A 13880-nucleotide genomic window follows, 5' to 3' on the forward strand; every position below is an offset into this window, starting at 1 on the left:
AAAAAAATTACATTCAATTATTCAATTGGCAAAACGTAGCAATCAATTATTGCAATAATAGCAATTATTAATCAATTAAAATTCAATTTCTATCAATAATTGTTTTCTCAGTGTTTTGTTAAAATTTAATCTTGACTGTACCCAAAATTGTACGCATTAATTTATACTCTTGCAGACATTCATTATTTTTTACCAAGAAAAAATTTTCATCACAAAATATTTCAACAAAACTCCGTAGTCTGGAATTTTTTCTCTATTTCCAGGTTTCAGACGTGTGAGTATGCTCATTCAAATTTCTCTGATTATTGAACAATTAATTAGGTCGTTCCAATCAATTATTGCAACTAAATTTGAATCAGCAATCAATAATTGCAATCAATTGCCAATTATGGCAATTTCAATTCATTTTTCCAAATTCCTGAATTCAATGCGCATTGTATGTAAGTTCATTGAACCAACAACGTTAAAAATGTAATTGATTTTTGGTCTTTCAAGTTTTATTTATAATGTTAGTCTCCTAAAATTAGACTGATTTTTTACAAAACAAACACAAGGCGCAACAATAAAAATAAATCGGAGTAATTTCTCAGATCACATGTTGTAAGAGCTAAGTAGCAACAGCAAAAAGAAAACAAAACGGCCAAAGCTTATGGAAAATGAATGGCACTATTTTATTGCAAAACAATGAGTACATCAAAACAGAAATAAAAGCACTTGGAAATAATTGTTAGACATATGACTGTTATGATGAAGTGAAGAGCAACATACCTGATGTCTTTCAGGCCCTAGCTATTAATAAACAAACGATCTTAAGCACGTAAAAGAAAAACAACTTTTCAAAAGAAAACAGACATAGGGAACACATTCAAAGTCTCGATAATTATGAAACAATTATAAAACGATATAAGAAAACAGTCTCAAAAACATATGATTATCACAACAACAAACAAAAAGTAGGTTTAACCACTTCAAGATACTCACTCGGAAACTCACTTGGAAAAGCCAGAGGTCTGAAAACCAGGGCAAAGCAAGAAAAACAGCACAAATTTTAATTCGCTGAAGATTGGTGCAAGTGTGACAACAAATCATGATGAAATCACCAAAAGTTTTAAAAACCACTTTATACCGCTCTGTAGAAATAGGAAGAAAGTTTCCTTTGAGATTATTCTTGGTTCATTGAATGAAGGCAAAACAGAAGCAATGGATGATGTAAATGAAGTGTTGAAAGCTATTAACAAACTTAACGCAGAAAGCTCACCGGTTTCGGATGGAACAAGCTCGAACTTTTACAAGATGTTTAAACGAGAGATAATGGTTTCAATAAATATTGAACGGAACAAATTCTAGAAAGCCGACAAATTGCGATTATTAAAAATTCTGCTTAAAATTGACAATCCAAGAACTGTTGACGAATTTAGACCTATAAGCTGGCTCGGCACTGACTTAAAAATTCTATAACATATTCTATCTGTCAGGATCATAATAGATCTCGAAACCATAAAATCTCAACATCAGCACGCTTATCTGAGCAAAAAATAATCCACCTAGCATTAGATTAAAGGCCGAAAGCCGGTAAGCCTCTCAATAACTCAAAAGAAATGGCTTGTGAAACTGAATTGTTCAAAAATATTCGACAAATTTGACAAAGAATACATCTTCGCTCTTCTCGACAAAATTGGTGTTGACCAGTACACAAAATCTGCAATAAGTAAAGTTTAAAAAGATACGGAAGCGTTAATTGAGATCAATAAATACCTTTCCAAAACAATTGTAGTACAATTTGGAGTTAGGCAAGATTGCCCCTTCTTAGCATTTCATTTCAAATTCACTGTTGAGCCCTCACTCTGCTGTATAGACAGTTCACCACATATTGAAGGGTTCACCAGCTCAAAAAAGTAGCTTATGCTGATGATATTACTTGCTCAATTCTTATTTCATTGATTGAAGTGTATTTTGATACCGTGAAAAAGTTTTACGACCGCACTCAAATGGAAATCAATGGCGGAAAGATTGAGATCCTGTCAACGAGAGACATAGATTTCTTAAAATATGTAAGCGTAACAAAAGTTTCTGGGCATCCAATTCTTTACGGAAAAATCAGAAACAAGTTCAGTTGATCTCATCAAACCAAAAATTGCCATATATAATCTCTTCGTTTCTCAATCAAAAATCGAAAAACAAGAAACAAATCATTGAATCCTTTATTCTTTCAAAGTTCCTGTAATGTCCACGACACACAGACACAACAGTAAATACCTTGATGAATATTCAGGGACTCATGAACAACCTACTTAAAGCTTGTGACAAAATAGAAATTAGAAGTGAAATTCTTTATCAATGGGTTGCTATGGGCGGTATCTCTCTTCCACCCGTCACCTCAGAGATTATCTCATCAAAAAGCGTAGACAAAAATAACCCGTCAGAGGAGAACGAAATTACTTTTCCCAAAACTTAACTGTTTTTTGTTAAAATCTCAAAGTCTCTCAAAAAGAGAATGGTATACTTCTGTATAAAAGCAAAATTGGTTGTTCACTGGACTCAATAACCAATGAGAACAAGTAAGATACGCTGGTATGAAATCGTTCAAAAAATGCCATCAAATTTTATCGAGGACCGTTTAAGCAAATCAATTATCAAATACAATTTTCCAACGTATGAATAAACTCTGACTTTTTCCAAAATATATAGACGTATTAAAAAATTTTACCAAAACAACAAAATCTTTCATATCACCTTGCCCTCAATTGCCTTGTTGACAAACAAATTAGATGATAGAGAAACCTGGTAGAAAAAAGAGTTTGAAACCTGAGAATATTTAGCTCTCGAATTCGAAAGATTATCTGGAGCTAAAAGTACCATGAAAGTGACAAGTAGGTGGGAAGGTTTTGTAAATATGAAAGTTGAAACACTCACATTTACGACAAGTGTTCTAAATAGATCTTGGCAAGAAACCCCTGGAAAAAAAGAACAATTTGAAACTTGTACTCAATTTGTAATGCTTCATCCGAATATGCTGAATTATTAACTTCTTTGCAAATACCAACAGTAAATAAAAGCATCCGAATTTATTTTAAAAAGACAGTAATTGGACCGATAGCATAAGAAGAAAATAATTACGATAAATGGTCGTTAATAAAAGATAGCCAGATCCGTTGTTGTAAGTTGCGTTTACGAAATCATAAACCTCTTGAAAAAAGTTTGAAGGAGATCAATTGACATGAATAATAACACTTGAATTGTTTTTTACCAAGAATTGTTCCAGCTAATCTTTTTGGTGGAGTTTCATATTGATTTTGGGCATTTTTAGGTAAAAATTATGCAACTTGATCTACTTTTTCTAATTCGTCGTATAAACCTGGCCTATCATAAAAAATCTTGCGAAAATGCTTCTTTCATTTTAGTCAAAGGCCTGATTTCTTTAAGAAATTGGCTAACTATTTATATAAGACGAGCAATGAGACGTTTTCATTGTAAACATCCAGATCTGGTATAAATTAAAAACATTCTGTGGATCATCAGTTAAAGGACAAGCGTCCGCATGCTCATGCAAAAAGAGCCTCACGATTTAGCGTCTTGCAATATATGGGCCATCTGGGGGCATATATTTTTCCTTCAAATTAGTTCCTTCAAAAGTATACTCTAAAAAAGTTCCTTCAAAAGTATACACTAAACTCTAATTCAAATGTAAATAATTTTTTTGAAAAAAAATAAGCGCTAGACGGCAACTCAATCAACTTTATATACAGATATGCTTAAGCAATTGGGTCAAATAATATTGACTACGTTTCATAATATCTTAATTTCAATATTGCATTATATATTGGCCTCCGTTCTCTAGCCAGTGATTGCCCGTCTAAATTGTTAGATGAATCAGACCAGAAGACAGAGTCATTTAGTCATTTACCCTCTCTGCATATAGATCCACAATTACTCTCAAATGGATTAGCTACAATTGTGTGAGGTTTGGCACTTACAAAACTGTAGTTACTTATATATGTTTTTGTTTGATTAGAACAGAGATCATTGCAATATCATCAAATAATGATGTCCGGCCTTTGATTCTATCATATTCTCACACCTGATTATATTCACCTTTTGTTTTTGTGCAGATAATAATTTCAATTTAGAATCAATTGGTTACACGAGATGTCCTTCGTGGATGTATGGCAGGATGCTCTAGTGGCTATCCTTCTTGCCTGTACATACAGTATCGCATCTGCTTCAGTGTTAGTGGGAGTTAGCCTTTAACCTTCGATTAAACTTGGATATCTTTTTATTCGCCTATGGCGGAATTTGGAATGGCATATTTATGGTAATTTAGGGGTTATGCTTTATAAGATCACAAAGTTGAGGGCGGGGACTATAATTGAATGTACTCAATTTTTGTTTTTCTCAGCATTTGCAGGGTTTTCCTATATTTCTTACTTTCGCTTTCGCAATTTGTAAATTGACATAGTTTCCCTTCGAGTGTTTCAATTAGTTGTAACTTGCGAGCCTAGTTTCCGAGATGATTTTCGTTTTAAGCAGATCAGCTACAATTTAAATTTGAAAATCTATTCAGAAATAATTGATAAGTTTTTGCACACCTTACACAACTAAAGCTTGGAAAGTTTGTTAATAAATTCCACGAAGTTTGTATCTGAGATCAGCCTAAAGTATAACTAAATTCAATAAAAAAGGAAACTTAAATTCAACAAAGAGTGTAGCTAATTTGAAACAAGTGGGTGAAACAAGGTATAACAAAAGATGTACCATATTTCCTCGAAGAACGTAACTAATTTCAATCAAATGTATAATTATAAATTCAACGGAGTATCTAAATGAAAGCCACAAAGTGTGTTACCTACTAATTCAACGAAATGAATAGGACAATTCAAAGTGTGCAACTGTGATAGTTTCAAAGAAACATCAAGAAATTTAGAAGTTTTCTTTATTAAAGTTTCAAAGAACAAAAGAACTTACCTGACGAACTTTGTTCCTATGTCGATAAGTACTGGCCACAAAACTAAACTCAATTCTAATTTTGTTTTGGCGCTATCATTACCTTATTGACCTATCAATCATATGCCTGAAATAAATTTTCCCACCAACTGAAACCTGATTCTAACATCCGCTGACCTCCAACTAATGAACTCGATTGTATCTAGGCCATATATGATTCTCACGAAATGTTGATGAAAATAGAAAATCACTTCCGGGAATTGGAACTAAGATTTATTCACATGTCAATCAAGTAAAATATTTTTTCGCAGCTGTGCACCGCTTCAACATAAGAAAAATGTGATTCAAGGGACGGTTCACAGGGTTTTTAATGCAACCTCTAATTGGTTGGCCTTCGATCAGGCTCTTGAAAAGAACAAATCTTGCTGGACCAAAAATCAATATCCAGAGGAATGGTCTTCAAAAATTGTGAATCAGACTCTAGAAAAAATAATAAGTGGTGGTAAAGACCAATTAAGAACAACACCAAAAGAGCATCAAAAAAGCAAGACTAAATCTAATGATAAGCCAACTATTTTTCTACAATACAGAGGCAACCTCACTCAAAACTTCGCAAGCAAATTGAAGAAACTATGCGAATTGCAAGTAGCTTTTACAACGCGAAAATTAAGATCGTGCCTCCCCACCCTGAAATCATCCTTTGATAGAGATCTGAAATCCCACGTGGTATATGAAATTAAATGTAATGGATGCGGATCCATCTATGTTGGGCAAACAAGCCGGCATGTTACCACAAGGATAACAGAACATCAAAAGAAGGATTCACAGGTGGGTCAACATCTAGTTGAATGTCGTGGCGCCACGAATGACATTGAATGGAGAATTCTGGACGCCTGTCGGTCAGTAGAAAAACTAATGATCATCGAAGCTATATATATCAGCAAGCTGAAGCCGGCACTAAACACACGCGACGAATATAGGGGGAGGGAACTCACGCTAAAATATTAGTTCAAATCATAATTTTGACTAAATGAGAATGCATAGGGCAAAAAACATTTTGTGCATGACAAAACGAAATTTGCAAAACCTCCACAAGAGGGATACTTATGGTTAGGGCAAATTCGGAATAACTCTAAAAATACAAGAACATGGACAAAATCGAAAAATCCGGAATAGGAATGTTTTTAAGTAAATTGATAACAGATGTAAATATGTGTTGTAAATAGGCTAAATATTGTATATAAGGAAAAATTTTCGATTGAATTTTTTAGAATGTTTCCTAGAATTGTTTTAATTGTCATCTCAGACAAATGTAAATACATATTCATTTTATCTTTTAACAATTTGTAAAACAGTTTTAACCTGACGATGAACGTAAAGTTCGAAAACGTATGTTTTAAGTATTGGAAGTAATTTTAATTTGACAAATTGGTTTCTTTTACATTAAAATATTTTTAGCTAATCTAAATGTTCTCTGTATATTTTGGCATAGATAACTACTATAAATACGAGCTAATTTTTGTATAATTTTAGTTCCAAATTTAATTTAAAATTCAACCTATTGATTTCTTCTGACTCGTGTTTTCGACCACGACAATGGTGTCCAGACCAACTACAGACAGACAAATTTTGGATATAGAGAATGCAGAATCAGTTACTGTGTGGATTAGGTCTTTTATGGCGAAATGTCAAGCAGAGAAGAAAGAGGACCAAATCAACACCGATGGTACTGTACAGGACCTACAAGTTACCAATCTATTTCTTAGTATGTGCCGGTAAGATGCAATTATTAGGAGCTTAATTAGTCCTACGAATTTATTAGAGACTCCGTATAAAGACATCAAATTGGCGATTTAAAATTATTTTTTTCTTAAAGAGAGAGTAGTAACGGCTAAAAGGGCTAAATTTCAGTCCGTACTAAAACAACGGGTAGGGGAGTTAGACGACAAATTCCTAGCACGTCTCAGAGAGGAAGCACGCTTTTGTGACTTCAAAAACCTCAAAGCAGCGGCCAACCACGAAGAGAAGCTGGTAAAAATAAAGTTTATCTCAGGTTTGAGGGATCCTGAGGCGGAACTTTGGCTACTAGACGGTATTAAAGCAAAACCAGCAATGTCGGTTACTGAAATGACCGAGATCTTACAATTCAGAAGTCAACAAAGGATTTTTGCAACTTTTCCATAAGGTAGTAAGCTTTTTACTGAGATAGAAAAAGTTTGGTTCAACTTCAAAAAAACATTTCAAAAGCCAAGTGAAAAAATTACGGCTAATGAAAGCAACAATATGTGCACTAGGTTTGGAGGTAAACCACATTCTAGTAGACCTTGTCCAGCGCCAAGAAAAAATGCTACATCTGTGAAAAGGTGGGACACTTCTCAAAAATGTGTGGAAGCAAACCCCAATCAAATTCAGGAAAGCACACTTTTGAGAAGAAAAAAAACAATTTTTCAGCGCAAACATCTCCAGCATCGGAGTTGGAAACGTTTTTAACTAAAAGACAAATTGTTAACATGTCTGCGACACGGGAAAATATCCCAATAAATAACTGCAAGGTAAAAATGCAGGTAGACACAGTTGCAGATAGCTAGCACAGTGACATCATCAAAAAAATGGACTAAGCTTGGTAAACTTCAGTCGGATGGTAAGATGAGACATCTCGAAGCTTATGATGATTATCAATTAACGCTTCTGGGATCACTTACTTAAGACGTTGAGTGGAACAGAAGTAGGCTCACACCAAAACAACTAGAAGTTGTGCAGTCTGACAAAGAAACTGGTCTGCTTGGTAGAGACCTTCTACCCAAGCACGGTGTTAACAATATCAAAACCGAGCACCTTGCTGTAAAGGGTTATAAATTTCATGTGAAGCTGATAACAGGATCACAACTAATGTTCTGGAAAGCCAGATAAATACTTCTACTTCTTCAAGACAAGGTCACAGAGAAGCTGGAACAGATAGTCAGACAGGGCATCATTGAACTGGTACAGCCAAGAGAAGTCACTGATGCATCTCAAATGGTGTGGCAGAGAAAGAAGAGTGGAGAACTGAGACTTTGCTTGGACTTGAAAGCGCATATTAATGGTAAGGTGATGGATGAGGATCACCCAATACCAGACATAGAGACGATCTGCCACCACCTACATGGGGCCTCATACTTTGGCAAAATTGACCTCTCAGATGCCTACTCTCCAATTGAAATTGACTAAGAGGCGAGACATATATGCACAATCAACATTTCTCTTGGACTTTTTAAGAGGTGCCGAATACACCAGGGATTGAAAAACTCGACTTCAATCTACCAGAAGTGATTGCATCGAATCAACGTTCAAAGGAATTAAAGGCGTAGTGATCTTTCAAGACGAAGAGTTGGTCTATAGAACTACCAAGGAGCAGTTCGAAAAGAGAATGCTTGCAGTCAAAAATCGACTACGTGAGAAAAACTTTACTATTAGTGAGAGAAAGTCTAACTCAAAACCAGTCGATAGCGTTAGTTTTTTGAGATACTCCATTTCAAAGGAGGGAATAGCACAAGATCCCAAACATATTCAAAAATATGCAAAAGCACCAACTACCAACAAACAACTTGAATATTTGGTTGGGCGTTGCATTTTTTACGGAAAAATGAGTCCTGATTTTGCAACAAAATGCTATCCTTAAATAACGTGAGAAAGAGCGATTTCTCATGGGGCAAAAAGCATCAAAAAACCTTAGAAGACATAAAAGATGAATTATGTGCTAACTCACTTATACAGCCATATAGTTTACAAAAAGAAGCAACAGTTACTACTGACGGCTATGAAAATTCCACTGGCGGGGTTCTTTCACAAGAAGGACATCCAGTCATATATGTATGGAGATGTTGACTCCAGCGGAGTGAAACTACTCGAACGTAGAGAAAAAAGCACTGGCAATTGTGTTTGTGGTCACAAGATTGAATCAATTCCTTGTTATAAGACTATTTACTCTATAGACGGACCGCAAACCACTCAAATATCTCTGCACCAGACGAACAAATCCTGAAGAAAGCATCAGCTAGAGTCACAAGATAGGCAATAGCTCTAATGGGCTTTGACTATGAATTCAAATACAACCCAGGAGAGCAGATATCCCATGGAGATGCTTTGAACAGAATTGATTTTTACGAAGACAAATCCGACAACGATCAAATGTTCTTTGCAATCAATAACATCTACTTCTCTCCGAGTGATTTGGTTACCCAAGCAGAAATAAAAACCGAAAATGGAACAAACAGACTATTCCGGAAACAATGATACGCATCAAAAGGGGCAGTTAAAAAAAGTTCAGAAGCGGAAAAAGGATTCTAACAACGCAAAGAAGCACTGACCACACACAATGGAATCATTTTCAGAGATGTTGTTCCTTTCATTCCACCCAAACAACGACTCTTGATTTTAGCAAAAGCGCATGAGACACATCCTGGGAAGAATGCAACTGAGGCATCAGTCAGAATGATAGCATGGTGGCCTGGCATCTTGCATGTCGTTCAAAATTTTGTCAGTTAATGGAAGAATTGTCAAATGAACAGGCCTAGCCTGGGAAAAACAGTCTCTGCGTGGCCAGAAGCCGACTTTTGGAACAATTTCAGATGGACTGGGGTTATGTTATGGACCAAGGCAAAATCTTAGTAATTTTTGACGCGGGTTCTGGCTGGATAGACGTTTTCCAAGCGGGAAATAGAACATCAAAAACAGTTAAATTATATCTTAGTCAAATCTTGACAAAATTCGGAATACCGAAAACTTTAGTATCTGATAATGGTTCTGAATTTGTAAGTGGTGACCTTAAATAGTGGTGTGAATAACTGGGAATTAACAAAATGGAATCACCCATCTATCATCCAAGAGCTAATGGACTAGCTGAAAGAGCAGGTCAGAAAATGAAGCGGGCACTTCAAGCATGGCGTCCCAATCTTAATGTGTCATGTGGAGCATTCCTGCAATGGGCACAGATAACACATTGCAACACTTCAAAGACCAGAAGCAAAAATCCAGTTGAAGTCCTGCTGGGAAGCAGTGTGAGAACACCAGCAATAGCAGATTTCGTTTTGTGCGAAACCGTTCTATTCAAGGCCAATGAAAAGACAAAGACAGTTCCTGCTACCTTCATCATCAGGAGGGGCTTGAACACAACTTCCATTCAGCCCGAAAACTCGACACGGACTATTCTAGTGAGCAACAACCAGACAAGAAGAGAACAATGTGAAAATCGAATCAGCAGTGGAGGAGACCATATCCTAATCAGAACCACAACTTCAGAACACAAATGTGGAACCTTCACATAAGGATTCAAAGCACCAACAAACATGAACCACCAGAGCCTTCATGAACATCAACAAGAAACAGAAAACAACCCGACAGAGTTGGAGAACCTATATCCACAAACTTGGCTGAAAAAGGAGAGAGGATATGATGATTTCAAAGAAACATCAAGAAACTGAGAAGTTTTCTTTACAAAGTTTCAAAGAACAAAAGAAAAACTTACATAACAAATTTTGTTGCTATGTCGATAAATAATGGCCACAAAACTAAACTCAATTGTAATTTGGCTTTGGCGCTATCATTACCTTATTGACCTATTTATCATATGACTGAAGTAAATTTTCCCACCAACTGAAACCTGATTCTAACATCCGATGACCTCCAACTAATGAACTCGATTGTATCCAAGCCATATATGCTTCTCACGAAATGTTGATGAAAATAGAAAATCACTTCCGGGATTTGGAACTAAAATTTATTCACATGTCAATCAAGTAAAATAATTTTTCTCTAATCTAAATGTTGTCTGTATATTTTGGCATAGATAACTACTATAAATACGAGCTAATTTTTGTATATTTTCAATTCCAAATTTAATTCAAACTTCAACCTATTGATTTTTTTTACTCGTGTTTTCGACCACGACAATGGTGTCCAGACCAATTACAGACAGAAAAATTTTGGATCTAGAGAATGCAGAATCAACTACTGCGTGGATTAGGTCTTTTCTGGCAAAATGTCGTGCAGAGAAGAAAGAGGAAAAAATGAACATTGATGGTGCTGTACTGGACCTACAAGTAACCAAGCTCTTTATTCGTATGTGCGGGAAAGATGCAATTATTAAACTTAGGAGCCTAACTAGTCTTAGGAATTCAATAGGTACTCCGTATAAAAACATCAGATTGGCAACTCAAAATTATTTTTTTCTTAAAGAGCGAGTAGTAACGGCGGAAAGAGCTAAATTTTTTTCCGTAATACATCAAGGTGTAGGGGAGTCAGAGGAAAAATTTTTAGCACGTCTAAGAGAGGAAGCAAGCTATTGTGACTTCGAAAAATACAAAACAGCGGCCATCCTCGAAGAGGAGTTGGTTTAAAAAAAAATTATCTCAGGTTTGAGGGATGCTAAGGCGGAACTTAGGCTACTAGACGGTATCAAATTAAAACCAGCAATGTCGGTTACTGAAATGACCGAGCGCTTACAGTTCAGAAGTCAGGCAATGGTTTTTGCAAGTTCTTCATCAGGTAGTAAGCTTGTTACTGAGATAGAAGAATTTGGGTTCAACTTCAAAATGACATTTCGAAAGCCAATTGAAAAATTTACGGCTAATAAAAGCAACAATATGTGCACTAGGTGTGGAGGTAAACCACGTTATAGTAGACCTTGTCCAGCGCCAAGAAAAAAATGCAACATCTGTGAAAAGGTGGGACACTCCTCAAAAATGTGTGGAAGCAAATCCCAATCAAATTCAGGAAAGTGCAATAAACAGAGTAACTTTTGCGATGAAAAAAAACAATTTTTCAGAGCAAGCATCTCCAGCATCGGAGTTGAGAATGTTTTATACTAAAAGACAAATCGTTTGCATGTCTGCGACATGAGAATATATCTCAAAAAATAACTACAAGGTAAAAATGCAGGCAGACACAGGTGCAGATAGCACAGTGATATCATCAAAAATTTCGACTGAGCTTGATAAACCTCAATTGGATGGTAAGATAAGACATCACGAAGCTTACGACGGTCATCAATTTTAATTTGAAATTAAAATTTTTGAATTCTTTTGACCCGTGTTATCGACCACGACAGCAACAGTATTCCAAAGAGCATGTACCTAAATTGCACAAAGCGTATAAAATATTGTTGGACTGAATTTTAAAAATATCAAATTGTGTATCTACTAAAACTAATTTACTAAGTTCCAGAAAAAATAGTATAATTTAAAACTGGAAAGTTTTTCTCAGTTCAACTTTTAACTAAAATCCGTAAAACGTGTAGCAAAAGTTTTGTTCTCTTCAGATCAAAAGAATCCAAAACAGCCAAAGGACATATAGAAACAAAAACTCAACCAATCAAAAGAAAACAGGCGTATACGTATATGAAGTAAACTGGCTGAGATTGCCCTTGAAGTTTTGTATGGGTTCAAAAGTTGAAACCGGCAATATTTTTATAGCCTAGTATCTTTCTTCAGATTTTCTTCAGTTTGTGTATTTCAGGTTTGCGCAATTCAAATATGCAATCTAATCAAAAACATCAAAAACTTCCGAAAACCTTACAAAACAAAAACTGAAAAAAGTGATACTACCGTGTGTAAGTAAATTCAGAAAATGTTCATCTAGAAACTCATAATCGAATATAGCTAAACTCAACATTGAATGCAGCTATAAATCACAAGAATGGGATCTAAAGTTGATGAATTGTATGAATAAACTCCAGAAATTGTGAATCTAATTTCTACAAAGTCTGTTACTAAATTAAACAAAACCTCAATAAACTGTTACCAAAATTTACCAAACTCTCAATAATCTGTAGCTTATTCACAGAAACTGTTCATTTATTTTTTCCACCCTATCCAACAGGCTTCAAGTTCAAAAACCTTAAAAGTTCTTTTTTTTGAAATCCAGGTCAATTTATTTCACAGCAAGTGAAAATATTTGATTTTTTTTGCTGAAGGTACTATCACCTCATCAAGAAGAACAGCCCCAAAATTTAACTAAACTTATGCGGTTGATTATAAACTGGATGAATTAAGTTATCTTGTGAAAATGGGATATATACTTTGTAGCGTAGTTTCCGAGAAATTTGTTCTTTCGCTAAAGGGAAATCAGTTGTTTTTAAATGTTGAAATTTGATATAAATTCATAGCACATTTTGCACACTTTTTGAATCTACAGCCAATCAAGTTTTTAGGCAAGCTTAAAGTATCGAAATTCTACATTTTGTATAGGTGTATTCTACGAAATTTGAAAAATTTTCCTGAAGAAAGTGTATCCAAATTCGAAATATTATCTGCTCAATTCTAGAAATTTTGTTAATAAATCCTACAATGTCTGCAAATTAACGCATCAATTCTGTTACTAAATGTGGATCAAAGTTTCAGAAGTTTGGAACATTACACAGAGTGAGTATCTAAATTCCATAATACGTGTAACTTTCTTTATATATTCACCGTATTCTATCCACTATTTCATCCTATATTGAAGGCGTTTCTAAATCTTTACCTTACAGATTTACCCTTACAGATTTACCCTTACAGATTTACCCTTACAGATTTTTTAGTCTTTAAACTTGTGAATCTAGGCTTCATTCTCTGTAGCTTTAATTCCAAGAATACTGATTCTTTCTATTTTTAAGAAAACAATAACAAATAAAGGCACAAACTACTCAAAAAACCTATTAGGTTGTTTCAAACTTCTCAAATCTAAACTTTTCAAAATGTTTCCAAATTCGTTCAAATTCGCTCGGGCGTCGCCAAAGTCAGCTATATATTTTATAATATTCCGCAAAATATACGCCAAAATTCAAATAATGTTATCAAATTCCGTTAAAAATTTTCCTCAACTCACAAAGTGATTGAATTGCTTCAAAAACGTCTGTAAATAAGTTTTGCACCGCCTGTAAAGAAATCCAAAAACATCAACTAGGTTCCACGAAGTGTTGCACT

The 13880-nt window shown here is 34.9% G+C and overlaps 2 protein-coding genes across 2 annotated transcripts in view; one reads left to right on the forward strand and one right to left on the reverse strand.

Moving 5' to 3' along the window:
• Positions 1-13880, reverse strand: part of LOC142336181 (uncharacterized) — a 545590-nt gene that overhangs the window by 213120 nt on the left and 318590 nt on the right. The gene's annotated exons all lie outside the window — the stretch shown is intronic.
• The window catches only part of LOC142337049 (uncharacterized), a 48150-nt gene continuing 38185 nt past the window's right edge, over positions 3916-13880 (forward strand). Inside the window, exon 1 of the mRNA XM_075386106.1 lies at positions 3916-4226. Coding sequence (XP_075242221.1) covers positions 4147-4226 — 80 coding nt within the window. The 5' untranslated portion in view covers positions 3916-4146. The remainder of the gene's footprint in view (positions 4227-13880) is intronic.

This window comes from Convolutriloba macropyga, chromosome 3, assembly GCF_964194025.1.
Source record: "Convolutriloba macropyga chromosome 3, txConMacr16.3, whole genome shotgun sequence".
Lineage (NCBI taxonomy): Eukaryota > Metazoa > Xenacoelomorpha > Acoela > Convolutidae > Convolutriloba > Convolutriloba macropyga.